The following is a 22,664-nucleotide window of genomic DNA, read 5'->3' as shown; positions in this document are numbered from 1 at the left end:
TTAAAAAATTTTTTTTTACTCCTTAATACAGTGTGCAAGCATAGGAGAAAGGGCTAAAGGTGCTCATAGATGCATAAAAATGTCAAGCTAGAGGGACAGAAAGGATCTCGAATTATCTTTTTTCATTTAGCAAATGATATATGTGTGTGTGTGTATATATATATACATATATACTTATACACATAGTCTGTGTGTGTGTAAACCATCTTAGTCTTGAAGTTGAAATGAGTGTTATTAAAGTAATATATGTAATTATTGTTTAATCCATTGTTATTCTAACCCTGCAACAGAGTACTATTTGGGTTTATTTGCTTCAGAGTTTTCTTCATTGACTTGTCTGTCCTTATCTTCTATGTTTACGCCATCTCTTCTGAAAATACTTTTGCCTCATATAGTGCCCATCATATGTATTCCTTACCTGTGCCACAAGTTGACATCTGTAGGTTTTTATTACATTCAGTTTTTAATTTAGCAGAAATACATTAGTGTTCTGTAAATTTAGGTGGTCATACGTTCAGGGTACTTGTTCATGGTCAGGAGAATATATAAGGTGTCCAGTAAATATCATATGGCTTGGGTAAAAGTATTTAACCAATAAGAAATTTAGTTCTAGATATTTGAATTACATGCTGTGATTAAAAGAGTTTCAATTTTTATGTAAATTCTTATCCTATTAAATGTGGTTATTATAAGTGATTCTTATTCCAAGATGTACTATAAACTCTTGGTCAAAGACTGAAACTTCACTCTGGTTCCCTGCTGCCTTATGTAATTTCTGGAACTATTGAAAGGTAGCGTGGAAGAAGAAATTAGAGTAAAAGATAATCTTAGGTGGGAAACTATGAGGGAAAGGAATTACTTTATTTTTGTTTCACCTCTGAGGTTTAGAAGCTGAAATAGTAACATTTTAAAATGTTATGTCTTAGACATGGTTCTGTAGTGTAGTGGTTAGCATGTCTGCTTTACACGCAGAAGATCCTTGGTTCGCGCTCCAGTGGAGTCACGGTCCATGGTCTATGGCCATGCTACCTTGAACAAGCCTGATGTCGGATCTCAGAAGCTAAGCAGGGTCAGGCCTCGTTAGTACTTGGATGGGAGACCACCTAGGAATACCAGGTGCTGTAGGCATAAATAATAATAAATAAAAAAAATAAATAAAATGTTATGTCTTGTTATGTCTTGTGTGGAAACTACAAAAACAAAGCAATTTAAACATAACTGTTGCCAGGAAACATAGCATGGGTAGGTGCTAAGGACAGAGGCAACTGTATTTCTTTTTCCTTTAGCCATGCCCCTACTGGCCATTATAACTAGACTCCTCTGGTATCTGCATTTTTAAAAAACTGTATGTTATGTAGTGCTAAAACATTCCCTGTTGCTTCCTCAATTTTTAAAAGAGTTTTATTACGTACAAGGCTTTGTAAAATCAGTCATTGGTTCATTTTTGGGAAAGAAGATGTATAGAAAATATATACAAAAAGGTAACATATCTGTATGTTACCTCTGTTTTAGTCAGTGCTTTTTAATATACTTGTACTTTGCACTTAATTCATTTTATTTACATGATATCATATATGGTACAACATATACCAAAGATTAAATACCTCTATAAACTTTATTAGCCTTATTTGTATTTTAAATTACTTAAGAACTTTAAAATGATGTAAGTACTTGAAACTTATTTTTAACTAATGCTGTTGCTGGAATTTTCTCTTAATCTTATAGGTACCAAGAAATTAAACTTTCTGTTCATTTTTATTTTTAAAGAATATCGATAATTTGATGACCCCAGAAGGAGTGGGCCTTACCACTGCTTTGCGTGTTCTCTGCAGTGTGGCATGCCCACCACCCTCTGTTGAAGGTAATGTACTTTTAAAACTAAAATTTTTTAATCCTAGTATAAATATCATTTATTACATAAAATATTCAGAAATATTAACTGATTATTAACGTAAAAGTAATTAGTTTTACTTTTCCTCTTATCCTATGTACAGGTCAACAGAAAGATCTGAAATGGAATCTTGCTGTTATTCAGCTTTTTTCTGCTGAAGGAATGGACACCTTTATTCGAGTTCTGCAAAAACTGAACAGTATTCTGACTCAACCTTGGAGGCTCCATGTCAACATGGGGACTACCCTTCACAGAGTTACTACTATTTCAATGGCTCGCTGCACACTCACTCTCCTTAAAACTATGTTAACGGAACTCCTGAGAGGTGGATCCTTTGAGTTTAAGGATATGCGTGTTCCTTCAGCACTTGTGACTTTACACATGCTCCTGTGCTCTATCCCTCTCTCAGGTCGTTTGGATAGTGATGAACAGAAAATTCAGAATGATATCATTGATATCTTACTGACTTTTACACAAGGAGTTAATGAAAAACTCACAATCTCAGAAGAGACTCTAGCCAATAATACTTGGTCTTTAATGTTAAAAGAAGTTCTTTCTTCAATCTTGAAGGTTCCTGAAGGATTTTTTTCTGGACTCATACTCCTTTCAGAGCTGCTGCCTCTACCATTGCCTATGCAAACAACTCAGGTATCACTTCCATATAACATGCATCTTATAAATGACGGCAGTAACACTTTTTAAAAAGCCAGTGATTTTGTTAAAAACAAAAACAACCCTCATTCCCTTCCCCTAGAAAAGACATAAAATAACTGGATGAGGGTGAGATAAAACTGAAGCAAGTTGGTCATTAAGAAAATATGGGGGTAACATTTTAAATGAATTTTTGTTAATGTGAATTTTATTATGCTGTTATGTACACTTGTACTTTTGTTATTTTTAAATCTTTTTTTTCTTTATCATGTGTTAGCATTTGCCATTAACTAGGTTGCTTCACCAATGGACTCTGCTCTTCTACTGACTGCTAACCTGAGAACAATAAGTTTTTTAGATGCATTGAATTGAAGCAAATGTTTAATTGTATAATAGAAGATTAAATGTTTTAAGCATGCACTCAAGATGTTCTTTTCATAACAGTTCTTCCTGAAGTTTTTGTGACTATAAATAAATATTTAAAAAATCTACGAACACACACATTATACTTTTTTAACAGGTTATTGAGCCACATGATATATCAGTGGCACTCAACACCCGAAAATTGTGGAGCATGCACCTTCATGTTCAAGCAAAGTTGCTCCAAGAAATAATTCGCTCTTTCTCTGGCACAACCTGCCAGCCCATTCAACATATGTTACGGCGTATTTGTGTTCAATTGTGTGACCTTGCTTCACCAACTGCACTTCTGATTATGAGAACTGTGTTGGATTTGATTGTAGAAGACTTGCAAAGGTATTTTCATTTTGCGTTAAAATTTTTTTTTCAACTTATGCTTGACACAGATACAGTTTTTTCACTTAGAATTTGGAAACCAGGATTTAGAATGCTCATTTAATATATACATATAAATAAACACATAAACATATACACACATAGTGTGCATATGAGTATATGTAGATTATTTTTAATTAGCAAACTTTATTTCGTTATATTGTGAAAAATGCCTTGAAGACCTTGATTTTGGGTGTTTGAAAGGTGATTTCTGATTTAAGAAAATATATTACAGAAAACCTAAATTTATAAAATTTTATAGTAATTGTAAAATTTTAGAGAAATTGTCATATCCAAGAAATGCAATGTTTTATACAAGATTGGTCTATAAGTTGATATGTGTTGAAAAAAATATTAATGCTTTAAAATCAAGAACTTTGTTTACTAAATGTATTGATTTTATTTCAGCACTTCAGAAGATAAAGAAAAACAGTATACTAGCCAGACCACCAGGTTGCTTGCCCTTCTTGATGCTCTGGCTTCACACAAAGCTTGTAAATTAGCTATTTTGCATCTAATTAATGGAACTATTAAAGGTGATGAAAAATATGCAGAGATTTTCCAGGATCTGTTAGCTTTGGTTCGGTCTCCTGGAGACAGTGTTATTCGCCAACAGTGTGTTGAATATATCACATCCATTTTGCAGTCTCTTTGTGATCAGGTATTTATAGTTATTTTATAAATTTATAAATTTGTGTGTGTGTGTGTGTGTGTGTGTGTGTTTTAAAAGCTCTTGAGGTAACTCCTAGTTCTGAACAAGGAGATCTCATCTGTTTTGTTGTTATTGCTATTGTTTAGGGAGATAAATTTAGTGAACCAACTATAAAATGGTTTGGTGCTTCACAGCTTCCTTTTGGGTTTGTATTTCACAGGTTTCTCTGAAGAGCCCTTTCTTTTTCTTTATGAGATTGTATCCTTAGATAGTTGCTTTACCTGCCACTGTATTAGTTGGGGTTGGTTATATCTAGTATGTTCATTTTCCTTCCAGTTATACACCAATGCATTCTTGAATTTTATAGCTTTATGATTGGTTGAATTAAAATATGTTTTCCTGTTAGGACAGCTTTGAAGACATCACAGGCTACTACAGTTTTAATGTGTTTCAGACTACCAAAAGTAGTGGTATTTCTTCTCCCTGCTGTTTACATAATTGACTTCTAGTTTATAGTTCCATACTTTAATGAGAATTGTTTTAACTTTGAAAGCCTATCGTGATTGGGATCTTTGGAGATTTCTATGCTAATGACATTCTAGCTTATTAAAATGCTCCAGCTGTCTAATCATAAGATGTGATTTTTCTTTCAGGCAGAATATTTTTAATAGGGTCCCATGTTAGAAGATTATCTTTTTCTAGTTAATGGAGAAAATTCTTTTTTAGTTAACATTTAACACTCAAGTCAAAGAGGAACAATTTTGGTGTGACTTGTTTTCACAAAAAGGGAACCTGGTAGAATATAGTTTTGGACCTGATAGGATATTTTAAGTCCTTATCTCTTACAATGTCCATTTGACTGGTGTTTGTTATATAATTCACGTTAGCTTTTATAACTATGCCGAATAGCATTGTAACAACCTAGCTGCTTTGATCATAGAGACCTCATTCTTGGCCTCACTTTGTTATATTTCCCTTCTGATTCAAACTTTGCTTTATAGCTTTAACTCAAGTTGAATACTGGTTTGTAGTATATTAAGTTATTAAAGGCAATGAGACGTACCTGAAAATGTTCCTGTAAAATCCATTTCTATAAAAAGAGTAGTGACAGTTTTTAGTTATTGTTAGCTAAACTTGCTTAGCATTGAAAAACTCGAAATTTAAAAGTATATAAAAATTAGAGGAAGATAGTTGGAAAACTGTTTAATTTTATATGCTCTATCCATCCCTTTTTGTGATGTTTTAAATTCACATATGAATATATTTATTAAAATTTATTTCTCTGAATGACTTCTTTATAAATTTAAAAAATATGATGAATGAATGAATAATACAGTGAATTTAAAATATTTTAGTACCAAATGTACTTAAACATTTGGAGATACACCCTATACTCATTGGCAATACAGGAAAAAATTTTAAACAGATGTTCTTATAAAGTAAAAATATTGTAAAGTAAAATTTTTAACTATTCTTTAGGTATGTGTCCTTGTATTTTATATAGGAAGGCAAAATGAGTCTTTTGTTCCTAATGTGTTTGAATCTATGTTTACGATGGGATAGTAACAATAATATTTTGATGAGATGATTTTTACTAAGTATTAACTGCTATGTATGTTATGTACTTCTGAAATAAAAATGCTTAGTGTTGGTGTTAATAATTAAAAAAATTATTTTCTCCTCTCCTCCCTCACAGGATATTGCACTTATTTTGCCAAACTCTTCTGAAAGTTCTCTTTCTGAACTGGAGCAGCTATCCAATTCTCTGCCAAACAAAGAATTGATGGCTTCAATCTGTGACTGTCTGTTGGCTATGCTAGCTAACTCCGAGAGCAGTTACAACTGTTTACTGACATGTGTCAGAACAATGATGTTTCTTGCAGAGCATGATTATGGATTATTTCATTTAAAAAGGTAATGCTTTATCTAATTTAATATACTTTTGGATTTAATTTTTCACTGTCACCCCCTCCCATATTAATTTATAGCTACTGTAGAAAGTCGAAGGTGTGATTTCTTTCATATTGAGAAATTTTATATTTATGGAAGATTCGTTAGCAGTGGAATGTGCTAATAATAAAACCTTTAGGATTAAAAATATAAATTGAATAGATAGATAATGTGGGCATCTTAGAGTATTTAAGGAAATCTTATTGTTCTAAGGATGTTAATTCATGCTTTAAGATATTTGTTTTGTTGATATATTCACCTTTAGTCCAGAGGTGATGATAGTGTGATATTAAAGAGTCTAAAGCCAAATGTGCTGATTCTATGTTTTTTTTTTTCTTCTTTTTTTTCCCCCACTAGAGGAACAGCTGAGATGAAATTGATTTGAAATGATATAAATATCATGCTGCTCAGTCTCTCAAATGTAATGTCTGCTCTGGTCTCTCTGTCCATGCCTTCATCTTTTTCTTTGTGCTGGCTATTAGGTAGATTTCCTTGGAAATTTGTAGAAGTATATAGGATTATGAGATAGAAATATATTGTGCTTCTCATTAATTCTTGTAACACCGATTGAAAGCTCATGTTCCAGGTATTATGTTTGGTGCTGGCTCCTACCTTCACCACCTCTTTGTCTCCTCTCCTGTATTTTCTCTTTCAGTTTGTAGCATCTTCTGAATATCCAAGTTTTTCTCCTCTCCCCACTCCCCAGTCTATTACCAGAGTCTTTAAATTTTACTCCTCGAATGTCCTTTTTCTTGTTGCATGGGTATTTACTCTATAGCCTTTAAAATTCACTTTATACACTACACTTTCAAGAAAGCCAAAAAGCTTTCCATAATCCCTTCATTACTGGCTGAGCGAGGTGCTCTCACAAACACTCTTTGCATACCTCTCTCATAGCATCATATGTGATGTTTTCGGCTTTGCTAGATTCATGTTTCTGGTCCTTTTTTTAATCTGTAATTTTTTCCTAAGTCATCTTAACCTATTCCCTTTTCGCTCTTTGCCTCTGATCTTTCTGCTGAGCTCCAAGTAACCCAAATATCTATTTGACATCTCTCCTTGGCCATCTAATGGGCATTTCAAACCCGACAAATGTAAAGCAGAGCTCTTGATATTCCTGCTTCAAACATGTTTCTGTCTTGCTCATCCCAGTAAATGTTACCACTGTCTATCCAGATGTACTACCTAAACTCCAGGATTTTTGGTTTTTTCCCTCACTCCTTACATCCAGTCCACCAGTAAAGTCCAATGGATTATACATCCAAAATATATCCTGAATCCGATCACTTTTCTCCACCTTCATAGTTGCTACCCTTGTCTAGTTCACTGTCATTTCTTGCATAACCCATTGGAATAGCCTCCAGTCTGTTCTCTTTGCTTCCACTATTGTCCCTGTAAAATTCTTTCAGCACGCAGACTGATTTTTTTTTAAAACAAAACAGATACATGTAATTATTTTGCTTAAATTCTTCTGATAGCTTTCAGTTGTAATACAAATAAAATCTACTCTCTATAATGGTTGTTAAGGTTCTATCCAATCTGGCCGTTTGTTATTTCTTTGACTTATATCATAGCTTTTTTATCCTTAGTTTTGCTCTCTGTCAAGCTCATTTCTATCTCCAGACTTTTTTCCTCCCCCAAAAGTTTACCCCTACATCCTTCTAGGACTTATTTCCTCACTTTGTTCAGGTATCTGTATAAATATATTTCCTGCCTAAATACCTGTCTAAAATAGTCTTTTTTGTCCTTATTTCTTATCCCCGTTTATATTTGTCACTGTATTTATATTGTTTGATATTACATTATATAGGTTTATTGTTTATATGTTTGTCTCCCTCATTGGAATATAAGTTACATGAGGACAGGGAACTGTCTTATTGACTGTACTCCCTCCAGCACCGAGAAACCTGGTATATAGTAGGCACTATGAAAGAGTAAAAATGAATACTAGATTCATTTGGTCCACAAATATTTATTGATTGTGTTCTTTGGACCAGACACTGTTCTGGATACTGGGAAAAAAATTTTCCTGCTTGCTTGGTGCTTTCTTTCTACTAGAATTAGACAGACAATAAACATGTAAAGAAAATACATAATATGTTACAGAAAAACAAAGTAGAACAGTGGGATAGTGAGTGCCAGAGTGAGCTTTGGAGTTGTCATTTAAAATATGGGGAGGTGATTAGGGAAGTCCTCACTGAGAAGATGACCTAAAGGAAGTGAGGAGTAAAACATGTTAATATCCTAGGGGAGAACAACTGCAAATAGCATGCCTAACATGTCTGAGAAACAGCCATGAAGCCATGGTGGCTGCCCTTGGAGTGAGTGAGCGAGGACAAAAATGATAAGGCATAGTGTCAGAGAAGTAATACGGGAGTAAAAGGCGGGCAGATCATCAAGGTTAATATAAGGGCCATTGCAAAGTTTTAAGCAGAGGTATAGCGTGATCTGGCTTTTATCTGGCTTTGTTTAGAAACAGGTCACTATATACTTTTACATAAAGTCCTCAAAACAACTCTGAGACAGGTCCCACTTAAAAAATTTTTTTTTTTGAGATAATTTTAGACTTAACAGAAGAATTACAAAAACAAAAACCTTTCACCCAACTTTTATGCAATGTCTTATATAACCATTGGATATTTATCAATACTAAGAAAGTAACCTTGACATAATATTATTAACTGAAATAGAGAACTTACTTAGATTTTATTAGTTTTTTTCCCATTAATTTTCTTTTTCTGTTCCAGGATCCTACATTTCTCTGTCCTTGTTTTTTACGACCTCGGGATTTTTAGAGAGTACTTGTTAGTTATTTTGTAAAATGTTCCTTAATTTAACTTTGTCTGATGTCACCTCATACTTAGATTGAGACTATGCTTTAACAAGAAGGATACCACGTTGCAATATACTTTTCTCAGTGTATCATATCAGGAAATACATGGCATATTATTGATATTAACCTTGATCACTTGACTGAGGTGCTATCTGCCAAGATTCCTTACTGCAAAGTTACTGATTTTGTATTTTTAATTACTAAATATTTTGGAAAATATACTTTGAGATTATGCAGATATCCTGTTTCTACTTAAAACTTTGTCCAGTAACTTTGATATCCATCAGTGAGTCTTGGCATGTGGCAGTTATTACTGTGGTGTTCTAATGGTGATTTCCTGTTTCTCTCATTCCTTTTTCATTTGTTAATTATCCTGTAAAGAAGAATGATCACTTTTCCTTCATTTACCTATTCAGTTATTTATATTAGTATGAATTCATGGACGTTAATATTTTTCTTATATGATAATCCAATATTATTTATTTTATTGTTCAACTTGAGTCACTGATTTTGGTTCCTCTCATTGGATTGGGCTAGGAAATACATGTATGTGTCCTAACTCATGAATACATACACATCTACATTTATTTTTGCATCTATTTATTTTTTTGTGTGTAGTTTTAAAAATGAGTCTATACCGATACTGTTACTCCAGTCCAACATATGAAAGTTGATTCTAGCCTTCCCCGTTACTTTGTAACCCCATTCATGTTTTATGAGGTGTAGTTTTATATACATATTGGTAGATTTTGTACATATGCATAGATTTAGCAAATGCATAGGCCATGTGGTTATCACCACAGTTTCATGTAGAGCAGTTTCATCACCCCAATAAACCATCATTCTACCCTTTCATGGAAAACTTCTCTACGAATTGAGTAACAAAATATCAAAATTTGGTATTACTGTAATGTTTTTATTTTAGACATTCTAATAAGTGTATACTGGACCACAGTTTTTGATAGACCATGGAAGTAAGGCTCATTTGCTTAAAGTTATATGTAGAGACTAGTAATTGATATAGTTTAATTTTGAACCCATGCTTTTTCCATTAGTTGTATTATCTTTGTGTTTAATTTCATTCCTGTTTATTATGCCTTGTACATTATTTATAAAGTTCTCAACAGTAGGAGTCCTGTCTTTCTCTCTTTTGTATTGTTTTACCAAAGTCTTGTATGCTGATTTGTCAGACTATAACCACACTTTTAAAATATAAACACTGCATGTTTACTGTTAACATTTATTTTCATTTTGGCTAATTATATTACAACTTAAGGGACATAATTAAATGTTAGAATACTTTGTTCTTGAAATTCTCTTTTGATCAACTAAGAACTGTGTATGTGTATAGAATAATTTTAGTAGGATTGTATGTTCTCAATTTTTTTTAGAGAGATATATATATATATCTCATCATTATTGTTTGTTATGCTTGAAATCTCTCTATATTAGGGATTGGCAAACTATGGGCCACAGGTCAAATCCAGCTTACCACTAGTTTTTGTAAATAAAGTTTTATTGAAACATAGCCGGTACTTATGTGTCATCTGTGGCTGCTTTTCCACTACACCAGCAGTTCAGTTTTTGTGACTGAGACTGTAGGAAGAGAGACTGAGTTGTGCATAGTCTAAATTATTTACCATCAGCTACTTTATCTAAAAAGTTTGCTGACTCCTCCCTTTTCTATACCTTTGATTTCCTTCTGTCAGATTACAATGTCATAAAGATAGTCATTTTTTGTAGTTATATAAGTTAGGCTTTTTGGTCAGGCTTCTGAGATAGCTATAACTTCTTTATGTTAGAGAAATCACCAGGTTATAAAAAGTGTAAAAATAGGGAACCTGTAAGTTTGTTTTTCTAAGTTCTATACCTTTATTATTTGAGGAAAGTTTTTCTTTAAGAGCTTAAAGCTTATATTTAAAAGGAGATGTCAGTTGCTTTGTTACATGATTTGTATACACAAACACACGAGAGTACTTATTACATTTTTTAAAATGATAGACTAAATTTTATTTTGTCTGAACTGATACAGTTCATTTCTCATACTAGATTTATATGCTCAAATTTTAAGACATTTTCTCTATTTTCTTTACAGTTCTTTAAGGAAAAATAGCAATGCTCTGCATAGTTTACTGAAACGAGTGGTCAGTACTTTTAGTAAGGACACAGGTGAACTTGCATCTTCATTTTTGGAATTCATGAGACAAATTCTTAACTCTGACACAATGGTAAGTGCATATATATATGTATATTTATATGTATTTGGTATTTCTTAAATTTAAACTTTTGTCATAAAAATCAGTTGGCTTCAAAAATATCTTTAATAATGTTTTTTGGCACTTGGAACTTAAAATATTGTTTTTTTCTGTGCTCTCCTCTCACTATAAAATTAGGTTTCTGATTTATTAAAAAAGATAGATGTTAAAGAGAAGAATTAATTGAACTCTAATTTATTAGACATTTTAAATTTGTGAATCCTCCGACTTTGCAACTTAGAGAAAAATATTACCTGTAGGGTATCTTTTTACGTAGTTTTACATTGAGTTATCTCGCTAGTAACTTTTTTATTTAGAATAGTTAAGTTTTATCAGTCTTTTAATCAAGTATTCACTTACTGTTATTTAATGGAGTATTTACTAATTGTGTTTTGGATGCTCTGATTTTGGGGTGAATGTAAAGTTTATCATACTAGACTATTTTGGATTCATCATAGATATTAATTAAAGATTATTTCCCCAGCTCTAAAATCTTATTGTTAAAATCTAATGAAGACTTTCTCTCATTAGTATTTTACAAAATTACGGTTTAGATTGAAGACACAATTCCAGAAGCCATTAATAGGCCTGCTTTTAAAAAGTGTTTGTGGTCAAATAAGTTTGGAAATATCTCCCTGATAACACTTAACTATGCACATTAGTATATCATAAGCTCTAAAAGGTCCTGGGTAAATAGAAACTTACTTTATTACAATCTAAACCAGTTTTGTCCAAATGTATTGCTTGCAAAATACTTGTGTAAGAGTGTATGTGTATACACACAGCTGTTAACATCCCATGGATTAGTATTCTGTCAACACTGGTTTAAGAAATTCAGTTTATATTTAAGAATTCTGTTTGAGAAGAGTTGTAGAGGACCTGTTTAGTACAGTATTACCAAAATAAATATAATATGAGATGATTTCATAAGAAAAAATTAAGTTTATATTGAGGATATTTACGCCAGTAAGCCCTTCTTGGCTGCCTGTTGCATTTGTAGTTATTATCGTGCCAGTTTTATGAGCAAATTATTGTTTGTTTTGTGTCATATATAGTTTATTAAATGATTAAGTTTACCAGATGCTTTGATTTTAGAAGATTGGCATATTTAACAGTAAGATGATAGCTACCCTAAAGAGATTTTAGTTTTACTTGATGGAAGACTGCTTATTAGTTTTATCAGAGCATAAGTGACATGTTGCTAAAGATCAGTATGATAGATTTTCTTACATGTCATCAGTTAAACAGTTCCTAATCAAAAAGCACTAACCAGTGTTAATTCAGGATCTGCTAGGGACTGCTGATTAATGCTTTTATTCTTTCCTCATCAATATATTTCCTTTTCTTACCTCTTTCATTGAGAAGATCAGGGCCACCTGTTTAATTTGGAAATCCTTTCACTCTCCCCTAGATTGTTTCCCTGTTATTTTTAATGTTTCCTTTCTTAATCAGAGAAAAATGTTCCCCTGCATTACTTAATTTCTATCTATCACATAGATCTTCTCCCTTCTAATATTTTACTTGATTCCTTTTCTCTTTTTCCCTTCTCTTTTTCTCCTCTCTCTTAGCTAGTGGATAGAATCTCTGAATATCCAAAATCAAATTAATTATGTTCCCCCCTAAACTTGATTCATGTTTTATGTGCCTTGCATTTATACCATTGATCTTCCTTGACCTTCAAGATAGAAATCATGAAATAGTAGCTGAATTTACCCCTTTTGTTCATCATCTTCAGCAGCTGCTCCTTCTTTGTCAGTTTTATTCACAAAACCTTTCATACTTTATTTCTTCTTTTATATTTTACTACTGTTACCTTAGATTTCTCCTCCTCTTTCGTAACATTTTTATTTTGTAACATTTTATAATCCACATCTCATAAAACTCACCCTCTTAAACTTAAAATTCTAGAGTTTTTAATATATTTATAGAATTGTGCAACCATCACTACTAATTTCAGAATGAATTGATAACCCACTAAAGAAGCTCTGTATCCATTAACAAACTCCCCATTCCCCTTTTTACCCTACCCTAGCCTTTGGCAACCACTAAAGGGATTGAATTGAATCTGTAGATCAATTTTGTATTACTATTTTAGTACTAATTAAGTCTTCATGTCCATGAATGTGGGATGGCTTTCATATATATTTAGGTTGTCTTTAATTTCTTTCTATAATGTTTTGTAGTTTTCAATATATGTCTTGTACCTCTTTTTAAGTTTATGCCTCTAAATTAGGAAATTTTAAAAAGCTGTTATAAATGGAATTGTTTCTTAATTTAATTTCCGAATTGTTCTTTGTGTTTAGAAATAGTTGTTTTTTGTGTATTGCTAATGTGTTCTGCAACCTTGTTGAACTTGTTTGTTAGTTCTAATAGTTTTTTTAGTTGTGTCCTTAGGATTTTCTACATACAAGATCATGTTATCTACAAATAGATATAAGCTAGTTTAACTTCTTTCTTTCCAATCTGGATACTTTTTATTTCTTTTTCTTTCTTAATTATTCTCTCAAGAACCTCCAGTACATGTTGAATAAAAGTGGCAAAATTTGACACCTTTGTCTTGGTCCTGATCTTAGGGAGAAAGCATTCAGTCTTTTATTATTAAATATAGTGTTAAGTTATTCATAGATGCCTTTTATAAAGTTGAAGAAATTCCCTTCTATTCCTAGTTTTTTGAGTATTTTTAATATGAAAGATTGGGTTTTGTTAAATGCTTTTTCTGTGTCTATTGAAATGATTGTTTTTCTCCATATTTTACTAATTTAGTGTATTACACTGATTAATTTTCACATGTTAAACTGTTGTTGTATTCCTGGGGTGAATGTCACAGTCATGAAGTGGAATTCATGTATGTTGCTAGATTCAATTTGCTTCATTTTATTGAGGATTTTTGGGTTTATGTTCATAGGAAGATTGGTCTGTAGCTTCTTTTTCTTAGGTCATTTGTCTGGCCTTATATAGTGAGCTGGAAAGTGTTCTCTTATTTTTTGGAAGAGTTTGTGAAGAATTCTTGTAAGTACTTTAAACATTTGGTAGAAACTAGAAAGTTAAGTCATCCTGGCCTGGGCTTTTCTTTGTAGAAAGTTTTTTTTGATACTAATTAAATTACTTTAGTTGATATAAATATTGTCAGATTTTCTGTATCTTGAGTTAGTTTCAGTAGTGTCTGTTTTTTTAGGAATTTGTTCTTCTTCATTCAACTACATTGTTAACTTGATGGCACATAATTGTTCATAATAATTTCTAAAACTATTTTTGTTTGTAAGATTCTTAATGATGTCTCCTTTTCATTCTTAATTAAAAAAATTTGAGTCTTCTCTCTCCTCTTCCCCACCCTTTGGTTAGTCTAGCTAAAGGTTTGTCAGTTTTGTGGATCTGTTCAAATAACCAAATTTTGGTTCCTTTGATCTTTTTTGTTATTTTTCTGTTCTCTATTTCATTTATTTCTGCTTTAATCTATATTGTTTACTTCTACCTTCCTTTGGGGTTAGTTTACTCTTCTTTTTCTAGTTTCTTAAGATGGAAGGTTAGGTTATTGATTTGTGATCCTTCTTTTTAATGAAGGCATATACAGCTATAAATTTCCCTCTGTGCACTCTTGGTTGTTTTTGGTTTTGTTCATCTCCACGCATTTTCTAATTTCCCCTGTGATTTCTTCTTAAGTGCATTGGTTATTTAGGAGCATGTTAAGTTTTCACATATTTCCCAAATTTTCATCTGTAATTGATTTTTAATTTTATTCCATTGTGAAATCATATTTTGTGTGATTTCAGTCCTTTTAAGTTTATTGAGCTTGTCTTACAGCCTAGCATCTGTTCTTTACTACTGAATGTTCATGTGCACTTGAGAAGAGTGTGTCTTCTGCTGTTTCATGGAATGTTCTATACATGTATTTTAGTGTTAGTTGGTTTATAGTTGTTCAAGCCTTCTATTTCCTTGGTGTTTTCTGCCTTATTGTTCCATACAATACTAAACTACTGAAAGTAGGGGGGACTGAAGTCTCCAACTATTATTGTCAAATTGTTTATTTCATTCTTCTATCAGAGTTTACTTCATGCATCTCAGGACTCTATTGTTAGGTGCATATATGTTCATAATTGCTATGTCTTCCTAATGGATTGACCCTTTTGTTATTATAAATGTCCTTTGTCTCTAGTAATAACTTTTGTCTAAAGTTTTATATTGTGTTATTGGTATAGCCACTCTAGCTCTGTTTTGGTTATTGTTTTTATGACATATTTTTCTTTACTCTTGTTCTTTGAACCTGTTTGTATCTTAAAGTGTATCTCTTGTAGACAGCCTATTATTGGATTGTTTTGTTTTATATATTGTTTTCTTACATTCTGCCAATTTCTCCTTTTTAATTGGTATATTCAGTTCATTTGTGTTTAATTATAAATAGATAAGATTTACATCAACTGTTTTTGCTGTTTACTTCCTATATATATTTTTTGTTCCTCTTTATCTCCATCAGGTCTTTTGTGTTAAACAGATAATTTCCACTGTGCCATTTTAATTTCTTTGTTTCTTTTGCTTTTTAAAAATCTTATTAATGGTTGCCCTGGGTACTACATTTAACACCTTCATTTAATACACCATAGTTCAGATTAATACCAACATAATTTCAGTAGTATACAGAAACTGCTACAATGTAGCTTTATTCCCTTCCTTTGCGATATTACACCAATTACACTTTTATACATAATGAGCCCATCCACACAGTTTTATCATTATTGCTTTATTCTGGTTTTTAATTCAGATAGAAGAAAAGAGTTACAAACAAAAATTATGTTTATACTTTATTTTACCTGTGTAGTTAACTTTTATTGACACTTTTATTTCTTCATGTGGTTTCAAATAACTGTCTGTTGTCCTTTGATGTCGGCCTGAACGACTCCCTTTAGTTTTTTTTTGTACAGTAGGTTTGCTACTGATGAATTCTCTCTCTCTCTCTCTCTCTCTCTTTTAAATCCCGGGATGTCTCCCTCATTTTTGGGCATAGTTTTTTTGTCAGTTACAGAATTTTGGATTGATAATGTGCTTTCAGCACTTTATGTTTTCCTACCACATTCTGGTTTACATGGTTTCTGATGACAAATCAGTTGTTAATCTTGCCAGGGATCTCTTTTTTTAGTTGAGTCACCTCTCTTGCTGCTTTCATTGTTCTCTCTTTGTCTTTGGTTCTTAACAATTTGATTATGATGTGTCTAAGTACTTATTCTACTTGAAGTATGTTGATCCTTTTGGAAATGGAGGTTAATGTTTTTCTTCAAATTTGGGAAGTTTTCAGTCATTATTTCTTCAGATTCTTTCTGACTCTTTCTTCTTCTTCTGGGACTCTTGTTATGTTGGTGCTCTTGATGGTACTCCATAAGTCTCTGAGGCTATGCATCTGGGTCTTCATTGTTTTTTCTTTTTGTTCCTTAAAGTAGGTAAGCTCAGTTTACCTGTCTTGAGGTTCACTGATTTTTTCCTATCTCATATCTGATGTTGAGTCCCTCTAGTCAATTTTTCATTTCAGTTATTGTACTTTTCCACTCCAGAATTTATATTTAGTTTTCAAAATAATTATCTCTTTATTGATATTTTCATGCAGAGTGTTGTATCAGTCTTCATTCCAGTTCTATCCAAACATTTATTTCTCTGATATATTCTGAGTAGTTCTGTGTGAGTTTATATTTTCCTAAAGCAGACATCAGGTCATCTCCCTCCACTCTACAATAACTTTTGGTATCTAGAGAATAAATTCCAAACTTTCAGGATTATTCAAGACTATTCACTGTATGGCTGAAAAGTTACCTTTACAACCACTTCTTTAGAAAACAATTTATACTATGCCATCATCCTAAATCTTTTCTACTTACACATCTCTCCTTGGCCATGCTTCTGTGTGTCTCTTAAGTTACTGGTCTGTCTGTGTCTGTCTTGCTCTCTCTCCCTCCCTTCTTCTCTCTCCTTTCTTCTCCCTCTTTTTCTCTTGGTTAAACTATAATCTGTTCGTAGTGCCTGTTTTAATGCATCCCAATTTGTAAAGCTTTTTGAGATTACTTTTCTTTCTGTATACTTCACAGCATGTTATTGTGGGCTTTTTAGTAAATTATTTATATGACTATTTACTATTTCCCAATCCACTCTCTGAGTGTTAGCTCACTTAGGTAGGAGACCATGTTTTACTGGCTTTTTCTCAGAGTACTTGTACAGTGTCTCATACAAGTTAATAGCTGAAGTGCTTGACAAATAAATAAGATTTGAAATGTTATCAAAAATTTGATAGAATTTTCATTTTCCTGAAATCACTTTGTAGATTATAGTTTTAAATATCTTCTTAAATTTCTCTTGCTATTTCCCACAGTAGTGTATATATAGAAAACTTCAAATAGTGCTAAGTTTGACCCTAGATTTTCTAATACTGCTTTTACTAACAAATGGATTGGCATTTAAAATGCATTTTATTTTGTTCAAATGCTTTCTGTTCTCAAATCAAGTACACCTTAGACTTACATAATGATGCATGTCAATTATATTTCAGTAAAGCAGGAAAAAAATAATTTTGGTTTATAATAATGAAAAGTACAGAGAGGTGAATATTTTACATCATTTCAAATGTTTTAATTAGTTCATAATTTTTCATCTTTCTCCCAATCTCTTTTTGAAATAGATTTTATTTTTTAGAGCAGTTTTAGCAAAATTGAGTGGAAGGTGTAGAAAGTTCCCATATACCCTTTACCATCTCCATCCCCATTTCCAGCCTCCTTTCCTTCCTTAATATTGAGTGTACAATCTCCCCTACTACTATTGACCTACTAACCTACTGCACCACAATGGTACATTTGTTATAGTTGATGAACTTAGATTGAAACATTATTATAATCCATGTCAAAGTCCATACTTTAGACTAGGGCTTACTCTTAGTTGAATATTCTTTGAGTTTTGACAAATGTATAATAACATATAATCCACCATTACAGCATTCTGCAGAATAGTTTTACTGTCCTAAAATCCTCTGTGCTCTACTTTATTCATCCTTTCCTCACCAAACTCTGGCAAGCAGTGTTCTTTTTACTATCTCCATAGCTTTGCCTTTTCCATAATGTTACATAACTGGAATTATACAGTATGTAGCAAGTCTTGCATATCTTTCATGGTTTGATAGCTCTTTTTTTATTGTTTTTAGCATGGAATAATATTCCATTTTCTGGATGTACTATATTTATCCATTCATCTAGTGAAGAGCATTCTGGTGGTTTTCAAGGTTTGGCAGTTGTGAACAAACTGCTGTAAATATCCATGTTCCAGTTTTTGTGTGGACATTAGTTCTCCCCCTATCTTTTTTTTTTTAATTGATTATTTAGGTCTTTTTTTTGTGATCTTTAAAAATAATAATCATTGTAATATTTTCTGATTCAGCTGTACTAAGCTTCCCATGTCTCAGTGAAAGTGGTATGAATAACTAAGAGTGAGGAAAGAGGCCAGGTAGATGCCTTGATAATTTGTAATCTGGTTAATATACTTATTTTTGTAAAATATATTTAGTCCCTTAATTTATACATTTTACTAGCATTTATGGGGCAGTTGCTTTAAAGAGAACTGTTCATACTAGGTTTCTGTCAGTGCACTGATTATTCTTAACTCATTTCCCTTAATTATTAAAAAATGTAAAACACTATCATCAACCTACCCTTCACCCCGACCTCCAAACAGAACAAGTAAAAACCCTTGTAGACATGATAGTTTATTGAATTTCTCATTAAAATTGTATGACTTCTTCCTTAACACAATATAAGTGACTTTTAGTCTAGTGTTTTCTGAAAGGAACCAAGTGTGCTTCAGAGTGGGAATCTGTTTAAAATAATTTTCATTGAAATATGTCTAGTTACAGGACAAATGGTAGGGGCTCCAAATAAAATTTTAATTGTTGATGCCTCTTTAAAATACTAAATTCTCATCTGAATTGGTGGGTGTAGTCTCCTAAGAAACTGTATTCATGTTGAGCCATTTAAAACAGGGCTGTCTTCTAAGATTTGCAACTACTTAAGTGTTTTTTTGTATGTGACAATATGGAGGGATTTATTATCCAAGATTTGTTTTGCTGGATAATTTTTCTAGTATTGAATTATTATCACTCCAAAATTCATTTTATTATGTGGCATACTTCTTAAAGCAGAAACACTAACTTTCCTGCATGATAGGGTATGGTTTTAAGTATAGTAGTTGTTTCTTTGTTTGCCTTATCTCCAGAAAGATAAATTCAAATTCCATCAATTCTTTGTTATAGCAGGCATTTTATTAACTTGAATTATCAGTCAATATGTTATGTGTCCTGCATGTGCCAGTGTGTTTGCCGCTGGATATTTTTGTTGAGAAATCTTGATGTCATTAAATTGAATGCATATATTTAACTACTTATTTTGTGAGTCTTACTCAAAACTTATTTCAGCTTTGAGCTGCTAAAACCTTCTTAGAATGAACCATTTATACTGATGTAAAACCAAAACATTGAGGGGAAGATTGCAGCAAATGGCTTAAGTATCTGAATAAGTTTGGAAGCATCTTTGCAAATTTCGTTACTCTCAAATTTAACTTGTGTGTGACATTTACAGGGATGTTGTGGAGATGATAGTGGTCTCATGGAAGTAGAGGGAGCTCATCCATCACGGACGATGAGTATTAATGCTGCAGAGTTAAAACAGCTTCTACAAAGCAAAGAAGAAAGTCCAGAAAATTTGTTCCTTGAACTAGAGAAGCTTGTTTTGGTAAAAAAGAAAAACAAAAACAAATAAAATAAAAACAGTGCATTCCCAAGACATATTTTTGTCTCCATATGACTAGTACAAATTTTTCTAGTGACTTTTTAAAATAGCGAACTGTCAGTTGAGTATTTATACCATTTGAAATCTCTTTGAGTTAATCATTTGGAGTTAAGTCTTCTATACTGTTATGAATTTTAAGGAGTAAATGAAGGCAGTACTTTTTGAATTGTTTATTATTTGAGTGCAGAGTGCCCCCCTGCTACCTACCATTCTTTAGAAATAAAAGTGCTTTGGTGCTTATTTTAATATGTTTAATGTTAAGTTGATAATTCTCTGATGGTGCTCCAAATTTCTAAAGTAATGAAATTATACAGCCTTTTCTACTAAAGAGTCAGTAGATTTGGGGCATAAATGTTCAAGTTTTATCTGCATCTTCTTATTCTGTTTTTGTTTGTATCTAGGAGCATTCAAAAGATGATGATAATCTGGATTCGTTGTTGGACAATGTAGTTGGACTTAAGCAGATGCTGGAGTCATCGGGGGATCCTTTACCTCTCAGTGACCAGGATGTAGAACCAGTACTTTCAGCTCCAGAATCTCTCCAGAATTTGTTTAACAATAGGTAAAAAAAGCTATATTTTGTGGTTGATGAGTAGATATTGTGTATTTAACGGCTGAGTTTTAGATGGCACCAGCAAACTATTTTTCTGTAACAGCCCAGATAGTAAAAATTGTAGACTCTGCAGGCCATGTCAAGTCTCTGTTGCATATTCTTCTATAGCCTTTTGTGTATTCTTTTGGTTTTAAAAATACTTTAAAAATATACAAACTATTCTTCGTTCCCAGGCTGTATAAAAACAGGCCAACAGAATGGGGGCCATAGTTTACGGATCCTGATACATTCTTCTTAATCTTTGGAGCACTATACTTTTAGAGCATAATGACTATTCAGTGTAATGGAATTATTCTCTGAATTTAGAAAAATTAAATGTGGGTAGTTTCTATACATATTGATATAATGTACTATGCTTGGCCTTTTAGAAATAAAAGCAGTGCTCTTGTTTTATTTTACTGGAAGATCAGAATTTTTCACAACAGGATTAGTTTCCATTGTTATTAGTTTTTAAGAATACTTAATTCTTTTTTTTTTTAATAGGTAGCTATTTAAATTTATTTATTTTTTCCATACTTAATTATTAAATAGCTTTTTGAAGGGAGTCTTTTTAAGTGCTAATTTTACTAATACTTTACAGGGTAACATTTTTAATTGTACTTTCCACAGATTTTACTTAGAAGATAAGCTAAAATATTTGATTTTGGAATTCTACTTTTTACCAAATACTTTTCCTGTTCCAGGACGGCATATGTACTAGCTGATGTCATGGATGATCAGTTGAAATCTATGTGGTTCACTCCATTTCAGGCTGAAGAAATTGATACAGATCTGGATTTGGTATAATTTATTACTAAATATTTAGAAAAACATTATTGAATATTTTTGTTTCTTTGCGCATTGTTGGCTCTAAAATAGGTTACATATTATATGGCTGTTAAAAGTGTTTGGGGATCATTACTACATAATTTTTATGTAAGTTACCCACTTAATGGTGTCCAGGACTCTGTTTTTATGCTACATGTTTTGCTTCTTTCGGGTTAGTGTCTGTATTTATGAGAATAAGACATTTTATGGGAAAATCACATTTTTGCATAATATAAGTACTTTGTTTTTTTATATTTGCAGGGTAGAGAATAAAGTATCCCACAAAATTATAATTTATTCCTGTATTTGGGTTTAAGGAGAGGAATGGTGTTGTGGTATCTGCTCTTAATTTGGGGAAATGTAAAGAATATTTGTTAGGATAATATAGTACGAATGGAAATTGATGTCCTTATATTGCTGATTATGAAAGAGTATAGTTACACTAAGATTTAAAATTTAATGTAGTCTGTTTTATGCTTCTCAGAGATGTATTAGGGAGGGTGATTTCAGCCACATCTTACTGTACCATATATATATTTTTTCTTGAACAAGGAAATAAATACATTTGGATATTGCCTAGTTCAAAAAAATGTTAGTATTCACTATGTGCGATAAAACTGAGAGAACATTCACATTGAAAGTGTATTTAGTGTATTGAGGTCTCCTTTTCTTTTTTAAAAGATCACATACAATTCAATTTAAATTTTATTGAAGAATTTCTTTTTTTAGTATAAATCATTCAGTCTGTGCTGTTCGATAGAACTTCGTATTGGTGACAGAAATGTTCTGTAATCTACCCTGTCCAGTATAGTAGACACTAGTCTCTTGTGACCTTTGAGCAATGAAATGTTACTAGTATGATTAAGGAACTGAATTTTATTTTGATTTACTTTTAATTAATTTAAATTTAAGTAGGCACATGTGGTTAGTGGCAACCATATATGGCGTAGCAGTTCTAAAATATTTGTGTTAAAAGTTGTTGTTTTTATAACTTTTGTTGAATCACAACTGTGTTGAGATGATAATTGTGATCTCCCTCACATGGCTTAGGGAACTTTTAGGTTCGATAAATTTGAATAAAACCTAAGTAAACTTAATTTTCATTTCTCTGAATGTAAACTTAGGTTGGAACCTCATTAGATGCATAAAACCTTGACATCTAAAGCACAGAATCCTTTTATAGCAGACATGTTGATTATACAAGGCTTGCAGAGTATGCTCTTTTCAGATTCTTTTGGAAAAGTTATAGGTATACTACGTTGTTAATTTATATAGAAAAATCCTGAGTTTCTTATCAAGGAGAGGTCTCTTAGATTACAAGCACTTTGAGGAAGAATGCCACCCTGCTCCCCTCCAAAAAAAACAGCTGAATTTCTAAGATTTCTTTTTAACTACCATTGGTTGATTTTT

General features: G+C 32.1%; 1 protein-coding gene and 1 pseudogene across 3 annotated transcripts in view; both read left to right on the top strand.

Moving 5' to 3' along the window:
- VIRMA (vir like m6A methyltransferase associated) overlaps positions 1 to 22,664 on the top strand; it is a 55,125-nt gene that overhangs the window by 28,949 nt on the left and 3,512 nt on the right. For 2 of the 3 annotated variants that reach the window (XM_006906822.3, XM_006906821.3), the window contains exons 12-20: positions 1,768 to 1,861; positions 1,995 to 2,539; positions 3,063 to 3,298; positions 3,746 to 3,998; positions 5,686 to 5,903; positions 10,868 to 11,000; positions 19,625 to 19,777; positions 20,236 to 20,396; positions 21,131 to 21,227. In XM_006906822.3, the coding sequence (XP_006906884.1) occupies positions 1,768 to 1,861; positions 1,995 to 2,539; positions 3,063 to 3,298; positions 3,746 to 3,998; positions 5,686 to 5,903; positions 10,868 to 11,000; positions 19,625 to 19,777; positions 20,236 to 20,396; positions 21,131 to 21,227 (1,890 nt within the window). The remainder of the gene's footprint in view (positions 1 to 1,767; positions 1,862 to 1,994; positions 2,540 to 3,062; positions 3,299 to 3,745; positions 3,999 to 5,685; positions 5,904 to 10,867; positions 11,001 to 19,624; positions 19,778 to 20,235; positions 20,397 to 21,130; positions 21,228 to 22,664) is intronic. The other variant, XM_025043344.1, reaches the window with a different exon arrangement.
- On the top strand, positions 1,013 to 1,128 carry LOC112475525 (annotated as a pseudogene).

Source organism: Pteropus alecto, unplaced genomic scaffold, assembly GCF_000325575.1.
Source record: "Pteropus alecto unplaced genomic scaffold, ASM32557v1 scaffold51, whole genome shotgun sequence".
Taxonomy (NCBI): domain Eukaryota; kingdom Metazoa; phylum Chordata; class Mammalia; order Chiroptera; family Pteropodidae; genus Pteropus; species Pteropus alecto.
This window is presented reverse-complemented; position numbering and strand designations above follow the sequence as displayed.